Raw genomic sequence first — 13,902 nt, forward strand, 5'->3', positions numbered from 1 at the left:
TGTAAAAATTTTTTAACCTGTGCTTCTCTAAGAATAAGATGCAGCCCTTTTTCCAGGGATGTGTTAAAAGCATTTCCGATGGGCCACTTATTTTCCAGGAAGTCTTCCCAGACCCAGGCAGTGGATATGGACACCCGTGGGCACAGCCTATGGTTCAAACTACCCCTCAGAAAGGAGAAGGGGCCTTGCTTCCTCACCTTTTCCATGGGCTTTTGGAATAAGTGTCCTTGCCATTACCAAGAATTAGCACACTTGATCAGCAGATCCTTTTAGATTCCTCAGTGTGGCTACTGTTCAGATTTCCAAACTGTCAAGAAGTTTCAGCTTGAAACTACACAGAAACAGCCCAAACTCCTGCATGAGCAGGTATGTCACACACAAGTCAAAGTCCTTCTCTCTGTTCCTTGTCCATTTTGTAGCAGCTGCTAGCTTTCATTCTCAACTCACAGATGACTGGGAAGTATGCGCCAGGTTTTAAAGTATTAGCAGGAGACAGTGGGTAGATTGCCAATAAGAAGATCTGGCTGGATGAAAAATTTTTCTGTCTTAAACTCACCTTCACTGTTCCCTGCTTTCTTAATCTCTAAAGTGGGAATAACAATATTTGTTGTACCTAACTCACAGGGATATGGTGAGATGACATACTGGAGAAAGCAGAAAATGCTGTACGTGATCGTGAGCGGCACACCCTGGGAGATCTGGCAAATCTTGTTTTGACTGGCATCAAAAGCAACTATAAAGGGAGCAAATTAAAGTGCAACACGAGACAGAAGAGGAAGGGATGGAAAAGACGATGGGAAAAGTGGGCTCACTTAGAAAGGGAGTGAAGGCAAGTAATAGAGCCCTCAGGGGTTATTCCAGCAGCAGCCTCATACTCTAAAGCTCTTTCCTTGCAATCTCTACAAAACATCAGTGAAAGGCCTTTGGAAAGTGAATGAAAATACCTCGGTAAAGCCCATGGAGAAGCCCAGATGCTGGGCAGCCTACTCTCCCTTCTCCTCATCACAGTCCCACTTAAGGCCCAGGCTACTTGCCTAAGAAGCACAAATGCCAGACAAATTTAAAAGGAGAAGCTCATCTGAGTAATCATCATTTAAATCCTTTTACTCCAATCTTCTTCTGTTCCCTACCAGGCTGGGTCTCTGCCCCTAAGCTGCTTTCCTTTGCGGACAGAAGCCATACACCTTGAAACAGGACTGTCTGGTCTCCACATGTTCTGGAAACCCGTATGTACTTAAGGGAGCTCAGAACAGAAAAAATACAAACATGAAAATTTTTCAGCCTCGTGAACAGCCGGAGATATGCAAATTAAACAGAAAAGTAGCATCTAAATGCAATGGATTAGCTGCACACATAGCAACATGTATGCATCTTAGAAACAGTGTTTTGTGAGGGAAAAAAGAGGAAAAGAATCATTCATCGATTATAACAAATGTACCACTCTGGTGGAGATGTTGATGATGGGGGAGCCTAGGCATATGTAGGGCTAAGGGGAATCTGGGAAATCTCTGTGCTTTCCTTTTAATTTTGCTGTGAACCTAAAACTGCCCTAAAAATAAAAGTCTTTAGAATAAAAGGGGAAAAGAATGAAATATCCACCTAGTAATATTTATGAATATTTAAAATACATGCATACAAAACAGTAAGAGCACACAACAGAAAAATACACATTAAATGGCATTGGAATAGTTACTTAAGTGGGGAGCTGGGGAGAAGGGAAGTGGGAGCAAATTATGGGAACAAAAGGAATAGACAGGCAGACAGACAGACAGACAGATAGACAATCAAGAGAACAGCCTGGCCTAAGCCAGTGACAAAAATGGGTCATGAACTGGTAAGTATGGTTAACTCAACTGTCAACATATAAATCTCAAAAATAAGTAAAAGAAAAAAATTAAACAAGATTCCACTTTACATCAATCAAACTGACAAACTTAAGAGGAATCGTAATATCTAGTGTTGACAAGGGTGATGGGAGGCAGGCCGTCTCGTACATTTCTAGTAGGAATGCAAATTATAACTTTTTAAAAAGAGAGTGGTATATTAATATGTGTCAAAAGCTTAAAAAAGTACATATATACACTTGGACCCAATAATGACATGTCTAAGAATGTACCCTAAACAAATATACTTATCAGAATTTCTATTAAAAATGTTTACATCATCGTTATTTATAATAACGTAAAAATTAGGAAGAAATGTCAAACAGCAAAGGATTGGCTAAATGAATTCTTGCATAGCCACAGATGGAAACTTATACAACAGATTTTAAAAGATGTTGTAAAGTGATAATAAATAACATGGGGAAAGCAGACAATAAAACTATACAGAAAGCGTGATTGTACTTTTGAAAAGCAAATGCATGTATGTATGTCTGTGTACACAACACACACACACACACATTCATAAATCAGGAAGACATTTCACCAAAATACTAACAGTAGCAATTGGAGAGAGCTTGCATCAGGGATATTCACTAACTTTTTATTGTGTCTTGAATTTTACTATCAAATTATTTTGTGGAATAAACATGAATTCATTTGGTACTTAGGCGAAAAAATTACTAATGGAGGGAAAAAAAAAAAAAGCCCGTAGTGCTTTTCCCTAAGGCCCATGCTGGGTAAATAGCTAGTTAATCTATTAACCACATTTATGACACAGCTGAATGATTTACCCGTCTTGGGTAACATATTTGAATTTTTAGCAGGGTTTTCTGTAGATACAGCGCCTGAATGAAAGGAATAACTTCCCAGACGACTGAGGCTTTGGCAGGTCAACATCGAGAGAGATTTACAAGCAGACTTTCCATTGGTATGCGAGTCAGAGGATAAAGTCAGGTATTCAGCTCACCAGGAATGTTCTTCAAGTTATCCTTTCTATCTCCTGCTTCTCTGCCTATACTTCTAAATCTACAACACAAGTGCACCCTAAGGGTTATCAAATGCAGTGACCACCTAGGCCTAGTTGGATGAGCCCAGTGGAACTTTCAGATTCCATTCAGCCACTGTGACCACTGGCAACCCATAGCTGCTAGGACTCCCCGGGTTGTTCCCTAGCCTCTGTTAATTAAATGGCTATTGATTTCTCCGGTGATACCTTGAGTCTGCTTGTCTACAGAAACTGAGGAGCCAAAGGAGCGACCAGCAACCAAAACAAGCTTTTGATGAGGAGAGTTCTCAGACTTCCTGGCTGCACTAGTATAGCTGCTCTGATCTTGACAGCGATATCATGCAGGTGCCATGCGCTCCGTGGGCAGCACAAATAGGGAAGGGAGGGCAAAACAAGGAGAGTGTTGGGGTGGGGAATGGGGAAGAGGGAGAAAGAACATGTGCCACACAGTCTAGCTAAAATAACTGAGAACCCTAGGAACTGGGCAGAAAGCCAAAAGACTTGTCACTAGTTTGTAATCCATAGCTGAAATATTTGAGGGTTCAGATTTGTCAGGAAGAATGGGATCTGTCTGGAAGATAAACTCCCTTGCATTTGTGGCGGGCTTTCTCTGCTGGTATGTGATACTTCTGTTCTGTCATTTGTCTTTTGGCACACACAGCAAGGGTCTATAAGCAGCACAGACAAATGCCAAACCCAGCCAGTCTCCTGCTACAGTAAAGGTCCCAGGCAAAATACCACCAGCTGCTTTTTCCTTCTTCTCTCCATTTATCCTTTACATCACCGTCCAAAGAGGGAGGGGACTTGGAATGGCACTGTCACCGGCTTCACTGGGTCTAGATTACTCAAGAAATGTACATTCTAGGAGGGCAAGCCTGTGGTCCTCCCTTCTGAAAGGCTTAAAACACTCCACAGATAGTAAGTTCCAACGATAGTTTCTTTCAAGAGTCACCTTCCAGCACTGATAAGGCATCCAACTTTCTAAAAGAGGAAGAAAATGAAGAGAAGAGAAAGAGGGGTGGGAAAAACAGAGATTCTGTAAGAGATTTCCCGAGGCCACCAGGAATCGCTGACAGGGAGTAAATAATGGAAGGTAAATGCAATACAGGTCACTTGTAAGCCAAAGTCCAGCACGCCTGTACATTCCTCCATGCAATGGTTTATCACACTTTCTCAATCAAAAATTATTCAGAGGGCCTTAGATGTGCTTAGCATTTTGGGGAATGTATAAGACCTGTCCCTGCCTCAATAATCAGTCACTTCCTATAATACACCTTTAAAAAGTGTCTTTATAGCACTGATAGCAATGCCTTCATACAGCGGTAACTAACGGAAATGATCTTGTCTATTTATTTACTGACACTCTTCTCCCATTGAGAAAGGAAGTTCCTTAATCACAGGGCAGCGTTCTGTCGGTTCACTGCTGTACCCAGTGCCTGGCACATGTAAGAGGCTGGACAAATATTCATTGCACGAACAGCATGTAGGAGACAGCAATATTACCTAAAGCAATAAGTCCTCTTTACATGACACTCAGCAATTAAGTGAGAGACCATAATTATGTAGAACACAAGAGAAGGTTGGAACAATGCACAGCATTTAAAGAGCAAAATGAGTGAAGACAGTGGTAGGATGTGCTGGGCCCTCAAACTGAGTGTGGGATCTGGCTATGAAACTGGAACCGACTCCAATTCTGGGAGATGTTGGAGAGGCAGTGGAGGGTACCAGTGTCACAATGTCTATCCCAACAGAAGAAGGAGGGCTCCTGTCTTCCTGAGGGTTTCAGAACAGCAGTTTCATAAATGCCTTTGCCAAGGGGTCAGCCGCAGGCACAGCCAGGCTAGGCTAAGCCACACGCTGGAACATAATACCAAGGCCCCTGAAGTCTTCACTGCTGTGGACCTGGCTCCAAGGTGTCCGCACTTCCTTTCCACAAACGGTTGGGCTGCTCCAGTCAAACAAAATTCCCACAAATAATTAACTCTGGAAGTTCCTCTGTTCAAACTACAGCTTTTAAATCTCAGCTAGGTCAGCATCCCATTTGTAAATTTTACAGGGTTTCTTACCCTAAGTTTCTCCTCTAAATATACCGTGATATTGGCTAAGAAATAAATGATTCCAGATTCTCATCATTTAATCTGAGCATTTAAAGAAAATAAAAGGATTTTAACTTGTGAGGAATACAGTAAAGCATATTTACTTCTCCATAACATATAAAATAGATTTTATTTTAAATCAGATACAAATAGCACAAAACTGTTTGTTTCTTAATGCAAGGTATTTGATTTTGATTCCCATAAATTGAAAAATAAAGGAATGAATTTGATAATGACAATAGCTGCCTTTTCTTGTCCACATACTATGAGCCAGACATAATATATTTACATTTTTCAAATACCTTTTCTAACCTTCATAATAATGGTTTGATGTAGATCATACTATGCCCATTTTACAGTTGAGCAAACTGAGGTTCAAAGTGGTTAAATGACCTGCCCAAAGCCATGCAGGAGTAAGTGGCAGGGTTGAGATCCAAATGATCCTACCTCACACAAACCTGTAAAACATTCAATTGCTTGATTCTTTAAGTTTCAAAATCTAAGACCACAGCAATCAGATGTAGAATAAACTGCATAGGTTTTTGTGCTTGTATCTTTTATTTTTTTGCATTTCTGTAAGTAGCAGCTAACCCTGCCTTGATTGAGAAAGGAAAGCAAAGATGGAGTCTTACTTATCTTCATATCCTCAGGACCTCGAGCAGTGGTTAAAAGAGAATGTATGGGGGGGCTGGCCCCGGGGCTGAGCGGTTAAGTTTGCGCGCTCCGCTGCAGGCGGCCCAGTGTTTCGTTGGTTCGAATCCTGGGCGCGGACATGGCACTGCTCATCAAACCACGCTGAGGCAGCGTCCCACATGCCACAACTAGAAGGACCCACAACAAAGAATATACAACTATGTACCGGGGGGCTTTGGGGAGAAAAAGGAAAAAATAAAATCTTTAAAAAAAAAAAAAAAAAAGAGAATGTATGGAGGAGTGGGAGAAAGGGAACAGGGAAGGACAATGGCAAGCAGAAATCCAGGTCTCCTAACATATATGGAGGGCTTACTAGGTGCCAGGCATCATGCTAAATGACATATGCGAATTGTTCATCTAACCCTCACAACAATGCCACACGTCAGATATTACAGTCCCTGTTTTACCTATAGGCAACGGAAGCATGGAGTTGAAGAATACGCTGTTTGGATGGCAGAGCCAAGCCTGGACTCCAGGCGGTTTGGCTCCTGAGCCTACAGTCTTAAGCACTGTGTCACACTTCCTTCTATCTCTGGGTTTGCATCTGCCATGGGGTACACAGGGCTCCATCCTGAGGCCTTTGTGAATACTGGAAGTTTTAAGTAGACAAGCCAAACATTGATACACATATAAAAATGGGCTAAATCCTACTCTTTCTCTTCTCAAAGTCTATAGTCTTATGAGGTACTTGTTTTTGTTTTTTTGTTTTGTTTTGTTTTGTTTTTTTCCTTTTTCTCCCCAAAGCCCCCCGGTACATAGTTGTATATTCTTCGTTGTGGGTCCTTCTAGTTGTGGCATGTGGGACACTGCCTCAGCGTGGCTTGACGAGCAGTGCCATGTCCGCGCCCAGGATTCGAACCAACGAAACACTGGGCCGCCTGCAGCAGAGCGCGCGAACTTAACCACTCGGCCACGGGGCCAGCCCCATGAGGTACTTGTTTTAAACGGATCTTGCATCGTGCGTGTTAGTTTGATTGTTTTAACTTTTCTTCTTATGGGCTCTTGTATCTAGGGTTTGTATGTACTGTTCAGTGGTACCACCAGAGTAGAACAGAGGTTGACTGAAAAGAGGGATAAGACAGGCAAGAAGAATGTTCTCAGGACACGGCAAGCTCAGTCTGGATCCAGATTTAGATTTAATACCAGGATTTCTAAGAGGCAATGGAACCACCACTCTGGTAGGGAGAATACAGTAAGTCCAGGACAAGTGGTACCCAAGAGCCATGCAGGAAGGGTGGAAGGTCATGTGGTGTGGTGAGGAGTGGGGCAAGGAGCATCCACACCTGAGTCAAGCCTGACCACCAGCCTTGGAGTGATTAAGAGGCTGTTAATTCCTGGAAAGGGGTCACAACAGGACAAGGTGTCAGGAGCCAAAGTAGAAGGCCAGTCCTAGGACCTGATGTCCATGGGGTCAAGAGGAGTAGGACAGGGTGGGAAATACGGATGCTGGACCAGACCCAGCTGGTGGCAAGGGAAGCCTAGGGGTTAAGGCAGAAGCCTGAGTGCCAGGCCTCGAAGGTAAGTTTTGGGCACTCAGATGGTAATTACTCCTTGACCCCACCTGCTGTGGGAAAGAGGCGACTTACATATTACCTGTCTCCATTTTATAATGGTATAAAAACTGGATAGTACCGAGCCTTACGTGAAAGTGATCAAACTCCAAAGTTGGGAAGGCAGAGGAAATGAAGCAGTGGCTGGTGTGGGGTACATAATGTGGTCTATATTTACAACATCAGTCAGTTTAATCAAGCAAAAGAATACAACAATAATATTAACGGATGCACACATTAGTACATTTTTGTATGCATATGTGTATATGTGTGTGTATACCACAAAACTCAAGGAAAAAGGGAAAGTGATGAGGGCCCCTAAGGAAGCGATTCTCTGGCAAGATGCAGAGTCTTCATTCACCCTTCTCTGGTTTACCTGCTCCTACTCTTTTGTTGAAGAGCCATGTGCTTATGTGCTACTTGGCTCTGCCCCATATTTTTCACTCTGCCCTAGGTTCAACACAGTGAGCATGAATATTAATCAGGCAATTTCTGGTAACTAGTTTCCTCAGCACAGTGTTCATTTTCTTTTGGTTTTGATGGGTCAATAAAGCAGCGAATTATGCCAGTTGTAACATAAATGACCGTGTCAAAAGGAATCAACCCAGAAAAACCTGTTGTTACTGTAAAATGGTAGGCTTCTTTTTGAAAAGTTTAGTAAGCACTAGTTGAGTGACCGACTTTCAAGGTCAATGGTGAAAAGTCACCAAAAATGGTACAAACACCAATATTGCAAAAAATTCCAAAAATGAGAAAGCTTATTTGGAAAGATTATTTGGGCAGTCTCAGTGTCAAGACAGTGTATGGAAACTGATCACAAGTTTAGCTTTACTTTTTAAGATCTCTCTCTCTCTCCTCTCTTTTCTCTCTCGCTCTTGCTCTCTTCTTTCTTCTCATTTTATGCATAAAAATGCAACCAGGCTGAACTAAAGCAAATTGGTTTAATCCCCTGGAGGGAGCATGAACAAATTTTGCCAGCAACTTTCTTCTAGAGGCATTTGTGTACGCATACGTGGACGGAATGTGGAAGCAGTCAGCTACGTAAACCAGCAATCAAATGAAACATTACCCATTTCAAAGTGCCCTAAAACAGCATTAACATCACCAATTAAAACACTGGGCATGAGAGAAAGGAAAATGGCCCCCAAAAAAGAAAGAAAAGAAAAATATCAATACGTATGGCAGAAGGTGGAAGTGGTATGGAGGGAAGAATAAAATCTAGGGGGAATTAATCCTCTTTTAAAGGCAAATCTGTCACAGGAGCTAGCAGGAGGTCCCTTTGATGGGATAGAAGAAAGGAGAAAGAATGCATTAAATAATTTCATCAAATTGAAATTTCAGCAGTTTACCTAAATTGCCAACCATTAGACATATATAAAGACATTTGTATGTGCCCACTTTGAGCCTATTCTAAAACTAACAGGTAAACAGAACATCATAAGTAATAAACATTAAGGGTTCTTTTCTCTTTTATGGCTGAGAGTTCTATTGAAACACTGGTCCTTCAAGGATCACCAAGGGGTAGTACGTTCCCTCATTCATCAAACACTTGTTCAATAAAAGCTGAACACTACGTACAGCCCTTGATGTTGGGGACATAGAGACACAGAAGACATTTGTACAGACCTCAAAGAGCCCCCAAGCCAGACTCAGAAGCTAGTGTGCCTTCCATATTTGATAATGTGACTAGCTATAGGACAGGCCCTGATACCCTCAATCCTGCATGACATAAACAGTTCTAATCTTTCCTTTTGAGATGGTTTCCACAATACCGTGGACTCCACTTCTCAGCACAACCTGGAATGGAGGGGGCCAGCAGCCTCCTCTACACAGGACCTTCACACGGCCTCAGAGCTCATTTAGCCCGCAACCCTGATGAATACCATGTACTTGTCCTCTTCTACTATTTTCCTGAAAATCTAACCAAGGACATGAAAGAGAAGAGCATATTAGCTGACCCTGAGACTGTCCCACCTTCCGATTCTCATCACATCTCTGCCCTTTTCTGCTCAGCTGCAGAGCGTAGCTACCACAGTTCCCTGGTTATGTGGTGTGACATCCAAGACCCTCCCTCTGTCCATCTGCCTTTTCAGGTTTATCTGCCACCGCACACCGTGCCTCAGGTTCTGAGCACATCTGATTGTCTGTCTCCTCCTGAAGACAACCTTAAGACTCTGCCCCTTATCTTTGCTTTCACCATTACCTCCTTCTTCCATTTCTGCATTTAAAAAAATTCATCATACATTTACTTTTTTACTTATACTCATAATTACAATCACTATTGAAAAAGTGGTCAAGTATAAACACCAAATTAAATTACGAACACTCCCACCTCCAGAGACTATTGTAATATTAAGAATTGCAACTAGATCTTAAATAAAAATAAAAGTACGCAGATAAAGCTACTAAAGTATATAGCTATTAAAGTAAGAGTAAATTTAAAGGTCAACTTTGGTTTTATTTGTCCATTTCATTATTATGATGTCATTTTCCTTGTTTCTGTTTCTCCCTGTCTCTTCAGGTGGAAATAAAGTTTAAAAAATATATAGATATATTTTCCCCTTCATTTTCATTCAAGCCCTGTGTATCTACACTATGAAGGAATCTAACTTACAAGAGAACGACAATCTTGAACCAAGTGTGAATTGAATACTGTTCCAGTGCTCCCAGGTGTGTGCAAAAGGACTTACGGAAATCACATCACATATGCACATCAGAAAAGCACTAAAACCATTATAAAAACGTTGTGTATCATCACTCTCATCCACTGTTCTCATCCCACCAGAAGTCTTGTTCAGAGTTTCTTCTCTTATTTGAAAAATTGCTCACAACTCCTGGTGGCCGCAGATCGCCCGGAGGTGAGGGTGGCTTTCTGAGTGGCCCACCTGGCTATGGCCCAGCCAGTGATTACCTGCACAGGAGTGGCGATCTTGGTAGAAGCCGCCCCCACAGGTGGACACACACTGCCCGTGCTGCATCAGCAGGGGAGGCTGGCAGGATGAGCACTCCAGCCCACTGGTACACGTGGAGCACTGAGGCTGGCAGGCTGGCTCCAGAGAAGGTAGGGAGAAAGAAAGATAAAGGGAAGCTCTGATTAGCTCAAAGACATCACCCCAGTGCTGATTCCTACACAGCCCAATTCTGAGGCTCTGGAGACACAGAGGACAAGGAAGGCAAGAAAATAACTTAAGCAGCCTTCATTTATACAGCACATATTTCATGCCAGGCACTGTATGAAGTGCTTTACATATATGAATGCATTTAAACCTCACAACAACGCTATGAGGTAGATATTATTAATCCCAATTTTACGGTTGAGAAACAAGTTCACAGAGGTTAAGTAACTTGCCCAAGGTCACAGGAAGTTGGCATTTGAAGCCAGGCAGTTTGGCTCAGGGGTCTGTGTTCTTTTCGTCTTATCCAAAGCCCCCAGTATCTGTCCCACTCAACCATTTTACAAGAATATCCCTTGCCTCTTTTCCTCCACCATCTATACAGAGATATAAGTAACTTTCAAAAAGGCTGAAGATGATGAATCAGGAGAGAAAGGGAGAAGTGAACAATTACAAAAATGATAAAAGCAGTTAACCTTTATTGAGCCCTTTATTGAGTGACTATATCCTAGACACTATTCTAGGCACTTTACATGCATTGACACACTTAATCCTCCTAAGAACCCTCTGAGGAAGGCATCAGTGTTACCCTACTTTACAGGTAAGAATACTGAGGCACAGAGAGGTTAAATACTCACAGCCAGGGGAGGAAGCTACACACTCTTAAATTAACCCCACGAGTCAGAGATACAGGAAAATACCTGGAATTTGAGGCCAGTATGATTTGGCCTCAACCAAGTCAAATTCTCCCAGGTAAGAGCTCCTTCTCAGATATATAAAAATTCTGAAATGTACATGAAGCCACTCAGGGTCCTGTGGTAACCCTCAAAGATAAGCTCTGTTACCAATTATCTGTGTGATGTTGAGGAAGCCTGTTAATTCTCTGGTCCACAGGTTCCTAAGTTGCAAACTGAGAAAGTTCTAGTAAGTGATCTCGGAAGTCCATGTCAATTCTAAAGTTCTACCTTTGATTAACTGAGTGTTTTAATAAATGACACCACACATCCTGATGATATCACTATCCTTGAGTGTCTTCAAAAGTGAAAAATCCAGCCATGACAACCCAGCAAGTGTCTGACCTCCCCATCATCTATCTCCCAGTAAGCATCAAAACACCTGTAAAATGTTAGAAGAAAGAGACCTACCAATAAAGAGGCCAAGTAACCTACGGAGGATGTTACTACCTTCTAACGGTTTTTGGAAGTTGTGCATTTCCTGCATTCATGACCCCCTCCTTGACAACAGTGAGCCTCAGTCCATGTCTGCCTGGAGCCATACCTAAACAGAGAGCACCAGCCTGGTAAAATCCCAGACCACAGCTGTGCACACACCGTCCATTCCGCAGCATCTTTGTGGGGTCGCGGCAGAGGTCACAGTGGTCTGGAGATTGAGAGCAGGTCAAGCAGTCTGGGTGGCAATGAACTACAATCAAGGGCAAAGAAGAAGAGAACTCAGTAAAGACCATATGATTTCCCTTACAACTTTCTGAAAAAGAATTTATGGGGTATTTGGAACGGCATAGAATATGAAGAACAGAAAACTCTGGAACTTTGGTATGAAAAAGGCCCAAAATAGCGAAAATGATTTCAATGCAAGATTTCAAAGATCCTCTCCTTGTCTGAAATATTATTGCTGTCTCCGGTAGCCCTGAATTGAAGACATTACAAACATTACTGAACAGCCCTATTATTGCTTCTACCTATTGGAATGCCTCTAGAAACAGGAAGGACTACCTCCACAATATATCATTCAAACAGATTCAATCATTTATGACTTCTTAGATATTCTTCTTAAGCTTTGATGCGCTTAAAAAGTTAGGACAGAAAACCTACAATTTTTTTTAAATAGTTATTACTTTCTAAAAAATATATTTTTTTCTTATTTTTCTGCAAAATTTTTCCAAAATGTCCTCCAAAATTTCAAATCTTATGCCCAGTATTTGGGATTATCCCTGAATTTAGCAGTAATTGCCAGCAAAGCACTTCTTTCAGGTTTTGAAGCTGTCAAGGACCTGATTTTCAAGATATAGTAGTACATTATAATATGCTAAATCTCTCTTTTGGAAAGCCCTGGGAGTCACTTTGGTGAAGGTACCATAATTAAACCACAAAGTTGCTTTCCTTTTCCACTGATAAACTCTTCACAGAAAAACTGTGAATAGCCGAAGTAAGTTGAGTGCAACAAGAGCAACTGCCAATACAAAAAATTGCGACCCACAGATGAAAACAATTAATTATGAAATATGAATGGAAGAAAATGCCCCTTCTCCAAGAGAGACTAAGCCTACAGGCAAATTACTGTTCAGCCAGAGCAACTCCAGTGCTTGCCAACAATTACTATCTGGAACTAATTCAACCCCAGGTGATTTGAAAGCAGAGTTGCAGAGCAAGTAGATAAAATTTTCTTTTGGAAGAAATTAATGAGTCTTTAAACTTCAAAAACCCATTTGAGAACTCCAAAAGGAACTATCTGCTTAACAGCTCACCTTAAAAAAATGGACATCCATAACAAACTTTCAGCAACTGTTCTTACATCTCCAACAATGGAACAGTCCTAATGCACCTATTTGCCTTTACAAGTGTTTGAACATTATGTTATTTGATTTTCACAATAATTTTGCAAGGTAGATAAGGCACATTTTACCAACAAGAAAATTAAGATTTAGAGAGGGTCAATGACTTTTGCAAGGTCACATACTCATAATCAGTTGTGTTTGGCAAATACATGGACAGAGATTAATTAGCATCATTTATTAGAAAAATTAGGAAGAAACAAACAAACCTGGGGATGGGGAGAACTAAAGAAAAAGAAGCAAGGCAGGAAAAAGAGGATCTCTGAATTTTTCGGCAATAAAAATATCTCAGCAGAAATAAATCGGACATGGACCCACCTGAGGTGCAATCTGGACAGCACCGTCCCTTCACCACCTGGGCTAGTGTGGCCACTGGACACGGCGGACAAGAGGGTTCATAGCAAGTGACCTGAGCCCTCCGGCACTCACACACATTGCAAGGGCCATCGGCCCACTTCTCCCCTTCCTACATGAAACAATAAAGAATGATGTTGTCACCAGAGTGAGAGATTCAGAGGACAGTTTGCTGGTAGAGAGCTTATAATTTCCATAAGGGGTAAAGTGAAGGTTCCTGGTCAGTACCGTGTCAAACCTAACTGAAATAGGACACTAGTAGAAGAGTCTAAAATTTAAAAGGATAGTATTTCTCCTTCTTTGTTTATAATTGGTTTATTTTCATGTAGAACCCAAGCAGAAAGATAAACTGTGACAGCAGTCTGGGGCTTCCAGAATAAGCAAGAAGCATACAACTCATTTCTCAACCTATCCCACCAAAAGAACACCAAAGGAGATTACTATGTACCTAGTGATTAGCAGGTATATTAAATATAATCTTTATAATCACAATGGGAAGCTGGTTAAAGCCCTGAACTTCCTTATGGTTACTCCAGTGAGAGTAACAGTAGACTCATTGTGTTCTTAAAATGACAGCCTTCCATGCCTGTTTTTAGTGGGCTGTAGATGTGCCGTGGGCTTTCTCACACTAAAAC

General features: G+C 41.6%; 1 protein-coding gene across 6 annotated transcripts in view; it reads right to left on the minus strand.

Annotated features, from left to right (window-relative positions):
- The window catches only part of FRAS1 (Fraser extracellular matrix complex subunit 1), a 419,524-nt gene that overhangs the window by 214,852 nt on the left and 190,770 nt on the right, over positions 1 to 13,902 (minus strand). For all 6 annotated transcript variants that reach the window (XM_046656854.1, XM_046656853.1, XM_046656855.1 and 3 more), the window contains exons 12-14: positions 13,232 to 13,379; positions 11,620 to 11,763; positions 10,140 to 10,274 (exon numbers count right to left, since the gene is read on the minus strand). In XM_046656854.1, the coding sequence (XP_046512810.1) occupies positions 10,140 to 10,274; positions 11,620 to 11,763; positions 13,232 to 13,379 (427 nt within the window). The remainder of the gene's footprint in view (positions 1 to 10,139; positions 10,275 to 11,619; positions 11,764 to 13,231; positions 13,380 to 13,902) is intronic.

The sequence above is a fragment of the Equus quagga genome, chromosome 3 (assembly GCF_021613505.1).
Source record: "Equus quagga isolate Etosha38 chromosome 3, UCLA_HA_Equagga_1.0, whole genome shotgun sequence".
Taxonomy (NCBI): domain Eukaryota; kingdom Metazoa; phylum Chordata; class Mammalia; order Perissodactyla; family Equidae; genus Equus; species Equus quagga.